This window comes from Dendroctonus ponderosae, unplaced genomic scaffold (genome assembly GCF_020466585.1).
Source record: "Dendroctonus ponderosae isolate FM_Combo_2020 unplaced genomic scaffold, Dpon_F_20191213v2 Dpon_F_20191213_5, whole genome shotgun sequence".
NCBI classification, from domain to species: Eukaryota; Metazoa; Arthropoda; class Insecta; order Coleoptera; family Curculionidae; genus Dendroctonus; species Dendroctonus ponderosae.
Genome location: NW_026018715.1, coordinates 9,832,981 through 9,850,985, shown reverse-complemented (window position 1 = coordinate 9,850,985; position 18,005 = coordinate 9,832,981). Strand labels below are relative to the sequence as shown.

At 34.4% G+C, this 18,005-nt stretch overlaps 3 protein-coding genes, 1 long non-coding RNA gene and 1 pseudogene across 4 annotated transcripts; 1 reads left to right on the top strand and 4 right to left on the bottom strand.

The window, feature by feature from the left end:
• Nucleotides 1-5,085: 5,085 nt before the first annotated feature.
• On the bottom strand, nt 5,086-6,422 carry LOC125504498 (15-hydroxyprostaglandin dehydrogenase [NAD(+)]-like). Its single transcript, XM_048666609.1, has 5 exons — nt 6,268-6,422; nt 5,956-6,082; nt 5,777-5,883; nt 5,390-5,718; nt 5,086-5,330 (listed from the first exon to the last, which is right to left on the bottom strand). Exons 1-5 carry the CDS (start codon nt 6,367-6,369, stop codon nt 5,189-5,191), a joined length of 807 nt encoding a protein of 268 aa, XP_048522566.1. The 5' UTR covers nt 6,370-6,422; the 3' UTR covers nt 5,086-5,188.
• Nucleotides 6,423-7,013: 591 nt separating this feature from the next.
• LOC125504501 lies at nt 7,014-8,483 on the bottom strand (annotated as a pseudogene).
• Nucleotides 8,484-8,505: 22 nt separating this feature from the next.
• Nucleotides 8,506-12,322, top strand: LOC125504503. The gene is made up of 2 exons (XR_007281531.1): nt 8,506-10,641; nt 12,150-12,322. It is a non-coding gene; the product is annotated as an uncharacterized LOC125504503 (long non-coding RNA).
• An 861-nt stretch (nt 12,323-13,183) lies between these two features.
• LOC125504497 (15-hydroxyprostaglandin dehydrogenase [NAD(+)]-like) lies at nt 13,184-16,224 on the bottom strand. The gene is made up of 5 exons (XM_048666608.1): nt 16,046-16,224; nt 15,803-15,929; nt 14,024-14,130; nt 13,511-13,842; nt 13,184-13,452 (listed from the first exon to the last, which is right to left on the bottom strand). Exons 1-5 carry the CDS (start codon nt 16,145-16,147, stop codon nt 13,311-13,313), a joined length of 810 nt encoding a protein of 269 aa, XP_048522565.1. The 5' UTR covers nt 16,148-16,224; the 3' UTR covers nt 13,184-13,310.
• LOC125504577 (15-hydroxyprostaglandin dehydrogenase [NAD(+)]-like) lies at nt 16,154-17,383 on the bottom strand. Its single transcript, XM_048666785.1, is given in 3 exon segments — nt 16,154-16,953; nt 17,059-17,185; nt 17,279-17,383. Coding segments are annotated over 3 exon segments (372 nt in total). The 3' UTR covers nt 16,154-16,813.
• Nucleotides 17,384-18,005: the final 622 nt, after the last annotated feature.

Genomic DNA, 18,005 nt, shown 5'->3' with positions numbered 1-18,005 from the left:
TCACCCTTCTGGATGACAAATCATAATTTAATGGATCGGGAAAAGTGAGTCGGAAATGGACATTGATTAAGAACTTGGGAAAACCTTTACCTGCAAATGAACCACTGATTTATCGCGATTCTGGATTGAAGTAATCGATCGGACTCAAGGCAACTTCATTTCTAGAAAAAATGACTGTTATTCGTAATTGCATGTTTAAATATTTACGACGTCTTCACTTTGGGTTTCTTCAACTAAATCACGCCCCGCCAAATGTTCAACAATTTTTCTTTGACCAAAAAAATTAATCGTTTACCACAGAATCAGGATTTACAAACGCTGCAATGAAATAAGTTGAAAAATTGCCATAAAGTTAATAATTCAGCCTCGCAGTATAAAAGATATTCTGCAAAATCCTGCGCTTCTCGAGATGGAATAACAAATAGCCATTCGGGGTTCGCAGCAGTTACTGATTGAAAATTTCTGTACCGAAAACTCATGGATGAAATATGTTCAGTTGAAACGATCTGTCTAAATTAATTGAATTTTCTGTTGGAAAATCATCGGCTGGGCTACAACTGCATCGGCAATTTTAATAAAAATCTGTTGAATAGTCAAATCAGTACACATTTTGTAATGCTGGTGTTTTTTCAAACATTTCCTGTTAGTTAAATAGCTAAAGTTCTGATTTCTGAAAGACTATTTTTTTAAACCAAGTCAGGTCTAAACAATCACTTTCCAAATAATTCAATCAGATTCACCAAGGGCACAAAACTTTTGCAAAAACTGGTTACCATGCTAGTTGAATATAAAGCGCCCAGTCTGACACTGAATTTGCATATTGTTGTACAACTATTAAATGAAATATTTTCCATTTTCACAATAAGTTCTCCACAATATATTGCAAAATTCATTAAACATGTTTCCTATCCATTCCGCAGAAATGTTGGCTCTAATCTACTTTTATAATTTCATGCGGCCATATTTTCCTCTTGGGAAATTCACATTTAATTTCATCCATTCTCGTATATTCTATTGAAAATCAGTTGAAACCGGGAGAGAATTTCAACTACAATAGACAAACGAAAAACTTTGACAGTGTTTTTCGGTTATCTGCTTTATTTTATCGTGACTATACATGTATGAAATTCATTATATTCTTTGGTTTAGTAAATTATTTTGGTTCGCTTTGCGAACAAAGAGAAACACGCAAGCAACGGCATTAAATTTGAAATTAGAGAATAGGCAACAATAAAACTGAAAAAAAAATTGTGGGGCAGGAAAAAGCACGTTCGGATGTTTTCATACCAACAAGTACGGTGAAACATTTGAATAAACCCTTAAACATAACATACAATAACACAAACACACCTGAATAAGTGTTTACTGCAAAAGTTCGTGGATAATTCCTTCAAACATTCACTAATGATACTTATCAAGTTCTTAATGATTCCAAGCCTGTAGTAATGCCACTTTATTAAGCAGAGCCTCTCTAATTGGCAAAGTTGCTCTCTGTAATATTTAAAATTCAAATGCGGGGTCAACGCTATCGCATTCCCCCGAATAAATTAGGGAGTGAAACTGGAAGAAACAGGTCTTAATGAAAGCATGGCAGCTTAATTCATAGAATATTCTCACTGAATCTCTGGCTGAAAGCAGTTGCAAGTTTCGCAGCTGAAAGAGAAACGCTACAAGCCGACTAATTGGGGAATATTGTATCGATTTTAGCTAGATAAAACGGCCATCCCCAAACGCTTTCCGATAATAGCCCATTTGAAGTTGAGTAAAACTTTAATAGTAGATTTTGGGCGAATAAGCAGCTAATATTGATTTTACTCAAATACTAAATATTGAGCGCGCCTATCTTCTGCAGTTAACTTACTTGAAAGTCAATTAAACTTTTAGCTTCGACTTTAAGCACAATGCTTCGAAAGCACTAAAAAGACACTAACATCAGTTATTAAAAGCGAATTTACGTGAACAGGGAAACTTTTATTATGTTTTCAGTCCAAGTTGCTCACTAACAAAGCCCCCTCTCAGCCTGTTTACTAGAGAAGTTCTAAATTGATTTTCTTGAAAAAGAACAACTTCGGCTACATAATGAAATAATTTAAATCCATAAAATATATTTTTTAAACCCATCGAATTTAAACTGCTCTGAATATGCGAGATAGTACAGCTTTATCGAAAAGCCTCCCCCAGCACGCACCCTTTCTCACATTTCAAGTTAATTAAACATTCCATTGTAGCAGCCAACTCATAATTTATATGCGATTTGGAAAGCTTTATTTACTCTTTGTCCGCTTTGGTTTACCGACCACAAAACCCAATATTGCCAGGTTTGACCTATTAGCTTCCATCCTAGTAAACATTCTGCAAATTTGTTTGAAATAGACATAATGCGGACTATTTGGAGGAGAAAGATTTTGCGTGCGAATTAAACAGATGTTGAATATTATAGAAGGAGTTGCAAAGTTGTCCTAAAAACTTAAAAACTCTCCTAAGACAAGAAAGCATTAAAGCGGGTTTTCGAAGGAATATTTTAATCAATTAATATATTATGCAGGCAATGCTGTTCATTATCGGAGGAAGAAGCGCTTAAAAACTCTTAATCAGTTTTTAAATACAGTTTGCTGCACAGTTTTGCTGTTATTTCATCAATACTCTTAGTGACCCTGTACTTTTTATTCTCGTTTAGATGTTTCAAACCTTTAGCAATTCTCTACTTCTATGTAATCCATTCACTTCAGGTTTGCGTGCATTGCTGCAGTGCAATAAACATGCCTACCATTTAAATAAATCCTCCTAAGAACCTACCTATAGATAACCAAGTCATAAAAATTCGTAGATCTCATATTTTGCAATGAAACTCACCGAACGGTTTTCTTAAGTATTCCTGAACTGAATATAAGGCAGAATCTTTTTCATGGTAAGATACTAACAAATGACTCATAAGCAAGTTCAATATTGAAAAAGTAAACTTCGTAAAAACTATACAAAAACATCGGCATTTCATTACTTTAAATAACTAAGTCATTTAATTAGACTATTTAGATTAGTTAAAATAAGATACCTATGTAATAATAAAAATATATTCACGATAAACAAAATCTTTTTTGGCCAATGTTACAAAGTAATTTGTATTCTTACTTTTTTGCCGCTACTCTGAAAAGTTCTATTGATCTACCACCAAAGAAATTCCTCAAATTTCTCAACCATGAAATCTGAATTTCTCAATCATGAAAATTGCTCCTTTTTCCCCTTATCTTTCCTTGCATGATCACTCTAAGGCATTTCATGTCGATGTCCTCTCATTATATACCCCAAGTATTGCAATTTTCTTGCCTTTCTTGTGTTAATTACTTCAGAGTATTTACCCATTTCTCGAAGTATGTCCATGTTCGTTCTTTTTTCTGTCCATGATATTCTAAGTATCCTTCCATAAAACCACATTTCAAGCGACTGCAGTTTGTTTATATGCTCCTTTTTAAGCGTCCAGCCTTCCGATCTAACATACAGTAGAACAATCATTAATGTTGAAATGTTCTCACTCTTAGTTCTATTGTGAGGTTTCTGTGAAAACCCGAGAATGTTTTTCTATCGCATTTCTTGACGCTTGTTGGTAGTTATTTCCTGTAATCCAGGTGCCCAAGTAGTTGTATTTTTGAACCCTTTGAATTTGTTGGTCCCATACATGTATGTTTAATTGTATGCTTGTATTGGGCGCGGTGGAGCAAATGAATGGCCACCTAGATCACCTGACATAACACAAATCGACTTTTTCCTATGGGGTAATGTTGCGGTTGAAGTTTACAAACAGTTCCCAACATTAGCTCTATACATTAAAGCCAGAATTGGCCAAAGTCTTTGAAATTGTTCACTTTAAACTGAAACTTATCGTTTATAGTATGCGATGCGCTAGTGGAAACAGAGAAAGATCTGATTGCAGAAACTACAGCCCTATGAATGAGCTCGCAGGAAAAATGTACGATGTTTGAACAGTTTAAAGAACATTTGCACAATTACTCAAGTATTATTGGGTACGAACAAATCTAAACTCGGTAAAACGGTCTTAAAGTTTCGTAAAACCCTTAAGGGAACATTTTGCGAAATGGGTTTTCCCACGCAAATGTCTTCTATTGATGTCCTGATAATCATGTATACATTTTCACTATCTTTGAATCATGGTTATTGTCTGATGCGGTAAAAGTTATTTTTATTGTGTCACCCAACATTTACTCGCCATAACATGGACAGCTTTAAAGTCATATTTTGAAGTAAATATTCTCGTTTTTTTATAAATCCCGTTTATAGCGTTATTTGCCTTTGGGTCCCGGTTTAGCAGGCTTCTATGTCTTCCTAGTTATCTTCTAATAGGTTTCTGGCTAACATCGCTTTTGTAATTTTTTGTCTTTTTCTTTTTTCTTGACGTTTTCTTTTGAAGTATTTTTCCTCTATACGCTTTACAGGCGGGTACCATATTAATTGTTGCTTGTCTATATCTTCCACCATTGTTCTTTTGTTGGTTCTCTTATTTCGTCATTTCTCACTTGTTCTATCAGTTCAACTTCCCGTACATTGGCCTTAAGTCTTTGTGTGCATCATATATTCTTATTTTGTGTTCCAGTGTTATGTTTTTCTTTAATCATTTCAGTATCCGGCCCTCCGTTTCTTGAATTTGCCAATTTTCTCCTTGATATCTTTCTCAGTTCGGCTTACGTTCATCAGTTTGATTCCCAGACAGATGCATTAATCACTCAATCATTTTTTTATTTTTCGATGTTTTAGGTCCAGGTCATCTGCTGGTTCTTCACCCACACGGATATTGGTTTTTGTTCAAATTTTACTTTATGTACTTTTGCCTTGAGCGATTACCACCTGGTTATCTGCATAGTGCGAGGTATATAATGTGGTGGATCCGATATTCAGTCCGATTCTCTTGCACTTTTTTCCATTCTCTGAGAGAATTTTTCCCATTCTTCTATCCTTGCGTTGCGCTATTATTCTCCGCATGTTTATAGCTGAGGTTATTGCGTTTTGCTTCTTGTACCTTTTAATTAGAAAGACTAGACATAGATTTAGTTAAGGACATTAAAATGAGATTAGTGGTGCTTGAACTGCCATAACTATTTGTTTATTCATTATTTACCACTGTTGCTGTACACTTTTGGAAGTACATTTGCTTGATTTGCGTTTATTGTATTTAGAGTTATTTAAGAAATATTTTGGGTGCAGTGAATCGATCGGGTATTTTAAACTGATAGGGTGGTTCTCCTCCTTCCAGTATCCACATCGTTCCAGATGGGGCCTTTTCAAGAATCGTCATTACATGCGGAGCCATGTCTTCTGGACTAAAATTCGTGTTAAAAATTCAGCTTTGACCTATCGATTTCTAAAATTTTTTACGTACCTTTGCAAAGGAAGTGTAGTCAGTAAGTCGGCGAATCGCTCATAGTCTGGACCGAAAGTCTTATTTGCGGATTCCGTTAATAGTGGAGTAACAGTGAGTCCTGGGGCAATTGCGACCACTCGCACTTTAGTGCGATTGTAATGTTCAAGCACACCCCAAGATAATGTTAGGCCATGTATGGCAAATTTGGTTGCAACATAGCCGGGCATTAGACCATATGGAGCTGTTGCTGCTATAGAGGATATGTTTAATATCAGCCCTTCGTCTCCGGATTTGAAGTTTTTTATATAATTCTCCAGCCCTAAGAGAACTCCATTTATTGTGCCATTCTAAAAAAGTTCACTTTGTTATTGCCAATTGTGAGGTTTCAAAATTTTTATTACTCACCAAATTAATAGCGATTTCTTGTTGCCAAATTGAGTCATTGAATATGCCGGCATTGTTTATTAATATGTCCACATTTTGAAACGTGCTGATAGTTGTTTTAAACACATCTGAAAACGTTAATTCATTAGATATGTTGAAAGTTTCGCGTATGAAAAAGTTTCAATTAAATATTTGCTTACTTTCAAATTGATTGTAATCTGTAACATCTGCTTTGATGAAAATGGCCTTTTTTGCGCCAAACTCTCTCTCAAACTGTTCAATAGCTTTGCGTCCAAGTTCGGCGGATACGTCTGCTATCACAACAGCCTGAAATTGTAATTTAATCAGCAAATATATTTTAAACCTCTTAGATTCATTCTATATTACGCGCGACTTTTAACAATCTTTCCATATAAAGTGTTTCATATCTTTTTGCAAATGAAAACGCCTATAAGTGTTTTATATGAATATGAATAATGTAGAAGCTGTTTTCCCATTAATTGCACTCATACCTTGGCTTGCTTCTTTAACAGTTCAAGAGCATAATGTAAACCCAGTCCAGACGCGCCACCCGTAACAATAGCAACTTTTCCTTTAATATTAAAAGATACCATACTGGCTGAGTACTCGTGGTTGACTGAGCACCAATAATACTCAATCTAGCGAGGAAACTGGGAAGGTCAATGAAGCCTCAAGAAACATTACGAGATTAACGATATCAGATATACAGGGTGTCCCCAAATTAGGTGTGGCCAAACTGAAACAGTGAAATCGGCTCTCAAAATTAATGTTAATTTTTCAAATGAACATATATCGAAAAATGCTCTCTAACGGAGCTACGCCTTCTTGAAGAGGGGCCCAGTAGTAGGGTTTTTTGCAAATTACTTCTAAACGGTTGAACTTCAAAACGTAAATTTTAGGTACTGTAGTAATTTTGATATGCTGAATCTAGATCTGAAATTAAATATATATTGTCAATCATTCTGTTTTTTTTTCGTATTCTTCATTATTTACATTTAATATGACAAAACAATGATAATTATTTGCAATGTGCTTTCGAAGGAATTACCAAGAATTAACTAGTTGTTGAAAGCAAGGTGTTTTCCTTCTGATTGTTTTATTTTCCTAGTTAATCTGCGCGCAGTTTGTCTTTGGATTTGCCTTGCGTTAAATGGTTTGACATGTGCACTTAATCAAACAGCAGATTGGATTCAAACACCGCAAAATGCGGTTTGTTCTTCTGCGACAAAAACAATTATTTTTATTTACATGTTTATTATCTACGTCCACTGAAAGGAACAAAATAACTTTGCGAGTTTTAAATCTGGGCGTAATAAAGGAATATTTTCGGCTGAGTAAATCGATCGGGTAGTTTGAACTCATAGGGTGGTTCTCCGCCTTCAACTACCCACATAGTTCCCGATGGAGCCTTTTCGATGACTGTGATCACATGCGGAGCCACAACTTCAGGACTAAAATTCAACTCAGACTTTTACAAAACAAACCTGTCATTTATACGTACTTTTGTACAGGGGAATCAGCCGGTGAGCCACGCAGTTGCTCGTATTCCGGTTTGTAACTTTTGTTCGAAACTTCTGTTATTAGAGGAGTTATTGTAATTCCTGGACAAACTCCAACTTGTACACACTTTTGTTCGATCGTAATGTTCGGATGCACCCCAAGGCAATGTTAAACCATGGACTGCAAATTTGGTAGATACATCGGATGGCATTAGAGCTATCGGAGCTATTCCAGCTAGAGATGATATATTTACTATCAGGCCTTCATCTCCTGACTTGAAGTTCTTAATGTAATTATCCAAGCCCAAGATAACGCCATGAATTGTTCCATTCTAAAGCAAAGATATCTAATCTAATGTTTGTACAGTTTTTTTGATAGGAAACGACTTGGCTCTTTAAATATGTAGGTCTCGTTAAAAACGCATTTTTCAAAATTAGTTTAAAATAATACGTGATCATGATTATACTCACCAAATTAATGGAAATTTCTTGCCGCCAAATTGAATCATTCAATATTCTTGCTTTGTTTATTAAAATGTCGACATTCGCGAATATGCTGATAAATAAAATTATTTGATAATGACAATAAAAGTCTGTTTTCAGTGCGTTTATAAGCAAAGTTTGGGCGCGTGACTTTAAATAATTTAATTATAATTTCAACGATAATTCATTTCGCAAATCTGCTCAAGTGTCGTGATGCATACCCTCCAATTCTTTATAATCACATATTTATATATTTTAGTTAGTTACATATTTTGACAAAAATAACCTTCTGGGGACCAAACTCGCTCTCAAGCTTCTCAACTGCTTGACTTCCAAGTTCAGGCGATACATCTGCTAGAACAACGCCCTGAAATGGTATTTTTGTCTGTAAACTTTACTGAAAACCTGTATAAGGTATTGAATTTTAAATTATTTTAACTCTGGATTGGTTTGCGCTTTTGCAGCAATTTTCACAAGAAAACACATTTTTCATTGAGTTAACTCATACCTTAGCTTGCCTCTTTAACAACTGAAGAGCACATTAAAAGCCCAGTCCAGATGCACCGCCCGTAACAATAGCAACTTTTCCTTTTATATTGAAAGAAACCATTTTATTTGTAGAGTAGATGCGGAATGAAAAATTTACGTATTTTGTGCGTAACTTCATTGCCATTTCCAAGAAACGAATCTGTGAAATAGATAACCCGAAAAACAATGAAAGTAGTTTACCAGATAAGCACTTTTAAGCTAAAATTTAAATAGGAACTTGAACGAGAGTAAATATTTTGACAATTCCTGGCATATGCAATTCATTCTTACAGGGTCATTGTTCTTTTATTTAGAGGAAACCGGAGCTAATAATTGTCACATTTACTACAAATATTTTTTAATAGGCATACTACGGTCTTTTTATGTTTAGTTCAATAAGGAGCAATTAAAGTTCCATTTTCATCCATCCATCCACCATTCAACATACGCGGAATATTTATACCACCACCAACCCCAGTTAGCACGTTTTATCTTATTGGAAAAAAATTATATCGCAAATAGTGAATAGGTTGTATAATATTATTACACCCCCATGTTATCGACACTCACTTTTCCCACTTCCTAAAAACTTTCTGTTAGGCAGAGAGTAAAATATAAAGGCAGCAAATGAAAGTGGAGGAGGTGAATATCCAAAAACCAAAATACAACCAGAATTTAAGAGTTTTAATTAGCAAACTAATTGATGAATAATTAATTAAATAAGCTAACATGACCAAAAGCTGGAATTGTAATGTTTATTTCCAAATCCACCAGTTTAATAATTTAACGGTAAAATCGACAAACCAAGCAACGCCAAGTTCGGTTCAACTGGGGCAAAAAGGGCGTTCGGTTCAGTGAAAATTTCTAAAAAAACATATGTACAACTTGTTGCGGCTGGAAAAACGTCAGCATACAGTTGAATCAGTAATAGGAACTTTTAAAGTTTAAATAATTCATTACGTGAACAATTTCCATGTTCCCATGACACGATCCATTTGAAACCGTTGGCCTGTAAATAGGGACGGGTTTTTCAGGTTGATTTTTTAAATAACGCCTTTTTTTAATTTATTTGTTCCTTAATAAAAGTTTATATTGGGGAATCCGGCATTAATCATTGATTAATTGGGTTCAAGCGTTTATCAGTAGCAGTTCGAATCGCAGTTTTTCCATCAAAGATGTAAAGAAATGAAAAATCATACGTGTGCAGCTAAAAGCATTTTGCAACGCTTGTTTTAGCCAATCAAAGCTGCATTATTTTGACACACTTGTTTACAACCATTGAAAAGCATTGATCACGTCAAGAGGAAAGTTATCATCGAAACTTTGCACTTGCAGTTAATCTTGATCGTTTGTAAATCATTGGTGAAAAATCAGCTCGTGCTGTTAATACGATTAAAGCTGCGGGACTCAAAAAGCCAATGCACCAGGATTATTGTAAATTGTTACCCGAATAAAATTACTATTGTTCATTAAACATGTAATAGGTTTTGCCACAATTTTCCAGGCTATCTGGCATAGGCTGGCCTCTAAGATTTAAAAATTTACTGGGATTAAATGAAAACAAACTTAATTTTTTACAGAGATAACACACAATATTTGTAATCTAAAACTAACACAAACCAGTTTCAGTTGTGCCGTTTTCTTCGTCCTCAGTCGTAAATATCTCATCTTTACTGAAATTGGCTTATTTCAATTACTTTCATGCTTTTATCTGTTTAGTCCAGCTTTCGCAATTTATTCCTATTGAATACCTGAAAGAACTCGAAATTACGAGGTATTTTTGTGAAAATTGTGAACTTTTTCAGATATGGTGGAAGGAGAAGGAACAGTCATTACGAGTCTCGAAAATGCAGTTTCTTCAGTGTTGCAAAATACCATTGAAACAAAAATTTTAACGCGTTTGAGCTCGCCTTTGCCATTCCTCTTCCCATAATTTACATCTTCGCCTCTGGTTCTCTAAACCTAAGTTTTTGGAGATCAGGAGGTCATCCTGGTCAAACTCCCATTATTCAAACTTTGGTTCTTTTGTAATGAGCGGGTAAACCACATGGTTAGTCAAACCATGAATTGCAAAGTTGAAGGCTGCATAAACTGGTGCGAAAGCATTTGCAGATAATTCAACAACATCTAAAACTCTCAGACTCATTTATCTCCAGACAAAATTTTAAAGGCTGAAACCACTTAAATTATTGGTAGTTTACTCCTAAGAAACCTCTGTAGCATTCCAATGATGGATGCATTTAAATTTACAGCAGAAGGAACGGAGCAAAGTTTTCACGACCTATAAGCCATGGGCCAGGCCATTGAAATTGCTTCCTAACGTTTCGTTTACATCTGCGATGAACATTATCGAAGGTGAGCATTATGAGGCAACAGTCTTAAAATCCCAGAAAACTTCAACGGATATTTTAAATCGGTAAAAAAGACTTCATAGTCTGAGAAAAAGAGAAGTTTAAAATGGAATTTAAAAAAATCCCTCTTCATTGGATTTGTTATTAGTCAGCAGATTTACCGCCACGTCTTTTGCCCATATTCTGGCCCAATATTTCGTCGATAATTACAAACATTTTTGCGATTGAGCTTATCGGCTGTTTAAATACGTCAGTACAGACAGTAATTCTGCGAAAACATTAATAATTTCTTATTTGGTTGTTTCTTCATATATGTTATAAAAAAATGAATTTACGAGATTTTCTAATTGTAATTATTTGTTTTATGTAATAGATAACCAAATTATCAGCGTATTAGCACATGTGGATTGCGTATCGGTACATTGAATTGCTGCGGGTCACAAATCTATTATGTAAAATGAGCTTGAACGATTTAAATAATTAAATTTTTTCAGATAATTAGATGTGAGATTATTTGCGTCTACTTAAAACGAATAAAAATATAATGGCCTCATCGCTAGAAAAATGCTATTCTACCTTTAATACCAGCCTTTTGTCCTTATCACGATTCGAACTTAGTTCCTGCAAAGTAGCTGAAAACGGATTCTCTATTGGGTGATTCTACCACAAATGTGGTCCTCGTATATCCACAGTACTATGCTCAAATTGAAACTAATCCATTCAAGAAACAGGAATTTAAAGCTCAGGAAATTCCCTTTTAATATTGTGCTTTCGCAATTAATTCGCATTCTACCTATTAATTTGTCAATTGAATTTTAAGAAAATTGTCGGTTTGTGATGCAAATCTTCACTTTTCTATGCGATTTTTTCTCAAGAGAGTTTTAAAGTCTACTTAAGTCCCAATCAGGATTTTTTAAACAGAAATTAGGGCCATTATCTGGACAAAATTTTGCTTATTTATTCTTTTATAGTGTTTATTACATTTGACGGTAAGCTTTTTCATGGTAAGATACTAACAAATGACTCATAAGCAAGTTCAATATTGAAAAAGTAAACTTCGTAAAAACTATACAAAAACATCGGCATTTCATTACTTTAAATAACTAAGTCATTTAATTAGACTATTTAGATTAGTTAAAATAAGATACCTATGTAATAATAAAAATATATTCACGATAAACAAAATCTTTTTTGGCCAATGTTACAAAGTAATTTGTTTTGTCCTATTTAAACTTGAAAAATTAATAATTATAGTCCATTAATCTAGATAGCATTAAATGTGGCTTTGAACCTTTAAGAACATATTTTCCAGAAAAGCATGAATCTCTAAAGAGAATTGAAATGTTTCCAGTGAAGGGAATGATGTTTATTACCTATCCCGTAAATGTAGATTGATTGGAGTAAATATGTTCCTAAAATGTTGCAATTTAATCAATCTAGATTAGAAATGGCATATTTGGAGAATTAACACTATCAACTTAGCAGAAAATAATATATTTTTTGTTGTTTCAGGTTTATGTCAGTAGAGGATGAAGGAATTATAAGAGTAAGTACTATTTCAAGAATATTCCCTATGTTTTCAATCCCCATGAGGTTGAGAAAGAAGACAAGCCAAAGACACAGCGAGTGATTAATAAAATTATTTATTTTGTAATTTGTTATGTATATAAATAGCTTAAAGCATTTTTGGATTGCTGAGTTCAGTAATCTTAAATATTCCATCTTCGTCAAGTGCTTTATTTTTCATTGCATTCAACAAAAAATAAAAACTCCAGACTTTACGATGATCCCAGGGATTCGGCATAGGATTGCGCAATAGTTACGGATGCGTACTAATAAGTTGCGGCCTAAACACGCCACATTAAATGCGATATTGCGAAATAAAGAGCCGAAAAAGACCTGAAGCGTCCTCTAATAAAAGGGGACACTTATATACCATTCGCCCCGTTCGCTTTCCTTTGTACAAGAATTTTTCGCTTCTAAATGCTTAACTTTGTCAAACGTGAAGTATTATATCCTGGGAAAGGTCAGACCGGTAATAAATCAGTTTCTATGAAGAATGGTTTCATAAAGCAGATCCTTTTATTACCATCGGCCATCCAGAAAAGGCTTAGCCAGCTTTGACGTAGATAAATTAAGTGCGATTCTGGCACTTTGGATTCTTTGAATTCTGCTTGTGGCATATCAAAAACCATTCGGTTCCGACTCGTTGAGATTAATTCTCGTCCAAATGCTCTGCTAGTTTGATTTAAAAACATTCATCTATGGTTCTATCCACTATTGGAATTGGCGGACTCTTCTAGTTTTTGTCTCAGAAAAGTTGCTGATTTCAATCAACTGAATCCTATCGGAACGAAATGTGTAGGAAATCCAAATAAATTGTATGCCAAATTGTAAACCACAGCAAAGTTGTGTTCTTTGAAACAGATACAATGAAACTGTTGAGCTTCTTGGGCCTTTAGGCTATATTTGAAACCACATACTTCTGCCTTCATGGAGTCATAGTAAGTGACATTTAACCAAAGAATAATTATAAAATTCTTCAATAAACAGCATTACAGTTTAATTCACGTCACAATTCTACATTACAAGTTAAAAATCTGAAGCAAACCCCAGTTTATTAATGAAACGTACAATAAATGTGATTGTAAACATTATATCCTGTAAAGGTTGTTACGGAAGAAATGTTTTCGGTCCTACCAATCGGTCGGGTAATTGAAACTTGAAGGGTGCTTTGCCTCCTTCAACCACCCACATGGTTCCCGAAGGAGCTCTTTCAATAACCGACATTACTTGAACAGCCGCTTCCTCAGGGCTAAAATCAAAAATATATTCCAGATTTTTAGAAACCTTTTGCCGGTTTAGTAGCTTACCCTTGATTTACCACCAAGCCGCATTCTATCGGTCTTAGTTTCTCGTAGGCAGGCCCCAAATTTCTGTTTGGTAGGTCCGTTATTAACGGCGTAACTGTCGATCCTGGACACACGCCTACCACTCTAACTTTGGTTCTTTCGTAATGAGCTGGTAAACCCCATGATATAGTTAGACCGTAAACAGCAAACTTAGTTCCAGCGTAAATTGGCACAAATGCGAATGGCGCTATTCCGGCAATAGACGATACATTCAGAATGAGCCCTTCGCTTCCGGATTTGTATCTTTGTATGTAGTTTTCCAATCCCAGAAGAATTCCAATTATTGTACCATTCTAAAATAAACCGTTGTAAATTAATTAATTTGCTGGGATTATTTGCACACTGTCGATACTTTCTCATTTAAATAATGTTAGTTAATAAAAGAGCTTGTGCAGTTTACTTTTCATTTTATACTTTGGAACCCAATCTAAAATATATGTATATTGGAATATATTTATAAATTCCAATACTCACCACATTTATGGCAATTTCCTTTTCCCACACTGAATCATCCATTATTCCAGCATTGTTTATTAAAATGTCCACATTTTTAAACGTTTTTATTGTCTCCTTAAACACAGCTGAAATGTTGATAGTTTCGCCATTATTTATCATTAAAACGTGAAAAAACTAGTAATATCAGGGTACTCGCGGGTCTCTAATTGAATATCAGTGTGAAACGACGTGAACTTTGATCTTGATCTACGTTTGATCATTTGTTGAAACTCGACGCAATCAAGTGATTTAATGCGAGGCCAAAGTTGCACTAGAAAACACACCTCGAAAGAGTACAATACTTACAAAAGTGCTTTATAAATGAAAAAAAAACAACTCAGTTCCGAATTCAGAAAGTTTATCGGTTGTTCTACGTATTAGAGAATATTCTTGAGGAATTTGTGATTGACCTTGTTAGCATTGTCTATCCTTTTAAGCATTGTTCAAATTTGACGAAAGAAGTCCAGGAAAAACAAAACATTTAAATTGAACCTGAAGTTACAGTGACAAACGCGGCACCAATTCTCCCTCGCCTTACAAATTTTGAATTCTCTTAAGTAATTTGCTGTGTTGACTATCTGTGTGAACAGTATTCTGCCTTGATTTTAATAGAGTATGCATCCAATCATCTGCAATCAATGACTTGAAATGGATGAAGGAAATCCAGAAAAAGGAAAATATGTAAACTAATCCCACCTTTAGAAGGTGAAGAAGACAAGAACTTCATGTGAGTGAAACTTCTGAAACGTTTCCGAAAATTAGGAACCTTTTGAAAAAATACAATCTTCAATAATTTGCTGTGATTTACTGTCATTGTGAAACGTATTCAGTTGATACTAAATTGATCTCACTGAAACTTCTGAAACGTTTTCTATAATGGTAAACTTCTTGAAGAATTTGCTTTCATCGACCAAATGACGAAGAAGTCCAGGAAAGGTAACATAGTTAAACTAAACCTGAAGTTTGAAATGATAAAGGAGATACTAAATTAATCTCACTGAAGCTTCTGAAAGGTTTTCTAAAACAAGGAAATTCAAAAAAAGATGAAATATTCTTGAAGACTTTGCTTCCATTCAGTATCAGTATGATTCATGGTCAGCTTTGATCTTGATGCAGTATGCTTTTATTCAGTGACTTGAAATGGACGGAAGCAAAATATGGAAATGAAACCCGAAGTAAAAAATGATAAAGGAGACACCAAATTTATCTCAGTGAAACTTCTGAAACGCTTTAAAGAATTAAAAACTTTTTGAAAAATAAATTCTTCTTAAGTAATTTTCGGCGATCGACGATTAGTGTCAAGCATGCTCAGATTTGATCTTGATAAATTGTGCTTTTAAGCATTGGCTTAAATTAGACAAAAACAGAAAAACGTCAAGATTTAAATTAAACCTTAAAATTGAATTTTACAAATTTGGACTTTTCGTAAATATTTTGCTGTAGCTGGCTGACTTTGTGAAACACATTTGACTTTGATCTTAATTGAGCATCTGTTTACCGAATGACATGGAATTGATAAAACAAGTGCAGAAAAACAAAATATTTAAACCAAACCCGTCGTAATCTCAACGTTTTCTAAACTCAAATATTCTCTCGGCATCCATATATACTTGGGATCTTGTCTAGGAAATTGCTCTTTCTGTATATTGATTAAAGGGCTTGAAGGGCATCTCTAATATAACTTCTTTAACCACTCATTATCGCATGCCTTTATGTCAGCGTTTATTATTATTGTATGATGAAAAGGAGCTAAATTACCTTCAAATTGTGCATAGCTCGTGACATCTGTTTTTATAAAAATAGCCTTATTTTTGCCAAATTCCTTTTCAATTTGTTGCAAAGCTTTGCTTCCAAGCTCCGGAGATATATCGGCTAGGACAACGGCCTATAATTTCAAAAAGCACAACATTGCAAACAACATTTTCAGCTACAATTAGATTTGAAATTATTTAGAAAAATTTCTAATTGGATCATAAAAACCAACTAAGGATTCTCGTTTACCTTGGCGTTTTTTTTCAACAATTCCAAAGCATATTTCAGTCCCAATCCGGACGCTCCGCCTGTAATAATGGCCACTTTATCGGCTATTTCAAAGATGCTCATTTTGGCTCCACAAGTGCTCGACAACGTATGTAAAAAGCGATGTGACTTTCAAAAGGGATTGAAGCGAACTGTTTACAACAAATTAAAATTCCCGATTAGAAAGTCCTCGCACGTTAAGATTATGGTTTAAATTATTACTGAGTGTGCGCAATTGGTATTTTTTATTAATAAAATGAAAGTGTGGCTATTTTCATTTCAGTTAAATAACCAGCAGTAGGTAATAAAATTTGATCGCTTTTTCTTATCCGGCTCAATTACGCCTACTGAAGGATGCTGAGTGGAATTTTATGGAGGCCTACAAGGTAAATGAGCGCGACTGGATCAATCATAAGCAAAAACAAAGTCAATGAGCTCATTTTTTGCTATATACATACTCAAAAATTCAGACTGCAAAATATCTATCGCAATATAACGTTGCTCTTATTCTGCTAGAATCGAGATAAAGAACGATTTTTTGCTGATAAATCTAAAATATTTCGGCTTACGGATGCAAAAAACAAAACATTAAAAATATTTCAACCCAAACTTTCAGTCACTTAAGAAACGCTTTAACTTCAGTAAATCTGTTTGGCATTATAAACTGATAAACAGTTTCAGCCTCATCCACGAATGTGTCCTAATCCTGTACCAAACATCCTAATGCTTAGAATGTTTCTAGGGTTTATACTATATATAAACTAAGCAAAGATTAACACTTACCAAATTGATAGCTATTTCTTTTTGCCATAGGAAATCGTTGTATATTCCAGCATTATTAATTAAAATATCGACATTATGAAACACGCTGATCGTCTTCTTAAATACGTCTAAAAAACTTTATTAGATAAAGCGACTCCCAACCTATAACTGGATGGTTGATTGCGAAGGAAATTAATCACAACTTTGCATATCGTCAATCGGTTTTTACGTACTCTCAAATTAATTGTAATCTGTAACATCAGTTTTAACAAAAACGGCCTTGTTAGGTCCAAATTCGCTGTTAAGTTGTACCACTGCTTTCCTCCCAATATTCTCAGATATATCTGCTATAACAACGGACTAGAATAGTACTTTTTTTAGTTACCAAAATTCAACTCAAAACTCTCATAGAAAGGCCTTTTCAAATCAATCAAAACCTAATGTCCGTCTAGCCTTGGCTTCTTTCTTCAGTAGTTCTAAGGCAAATTGGAACCCTAGACCATCTGCACCACCAGTAACAATTGCCACTTTTCCTTTTAAATCAAATGGAATCACCATAGTAGAGTACATGTTGCTGGCTGCGAACTAGATATTGGTATTTTCAAATAGACGTGCAAAATTTAACTGTACTTAAGTTAATAGCCACATTAGCACCCCGAACACATAAAGCGAGATAACCAATTCATCGTTCAGTTTTAATTAATATGAGAAGCAATTGTTTCATTTCTTGTAAACAATAAACTATACATTATTAATCAACTTTTTTGATTAGGGGCTCAGATTAACGAAGAAAAATCAGATTTGTCGCATCGAGAACGTGATTCATGATCAGCCATGCTGTTGTGTTATTGTGGATAGTTTCTAAGCTTTATTTATAACTTACCATTTTTTATTGACCTGTCCTGAAATTTAGTTAATGTTTTTGCTAGAGCATTTATTATAGCAAGCTATGCTGAAAGTTAATATTAGTTACGTCTGGAACATTTCAACCACATGAAAAAGGCAAACAGCAGTAATCAGCATTAAAACCGAATTAAAATAAGCTTGAACATATAGTTGCTTTAAAACTTCTTTAGTTTTCCAAGCCATATAGAACATGTCGGTAGTAAAAATCAATCAGTAATTATGGAACCCCATTAAGAATATTTTAAGCCTTTGAGCGCAAAAGCAGCACTAGTTT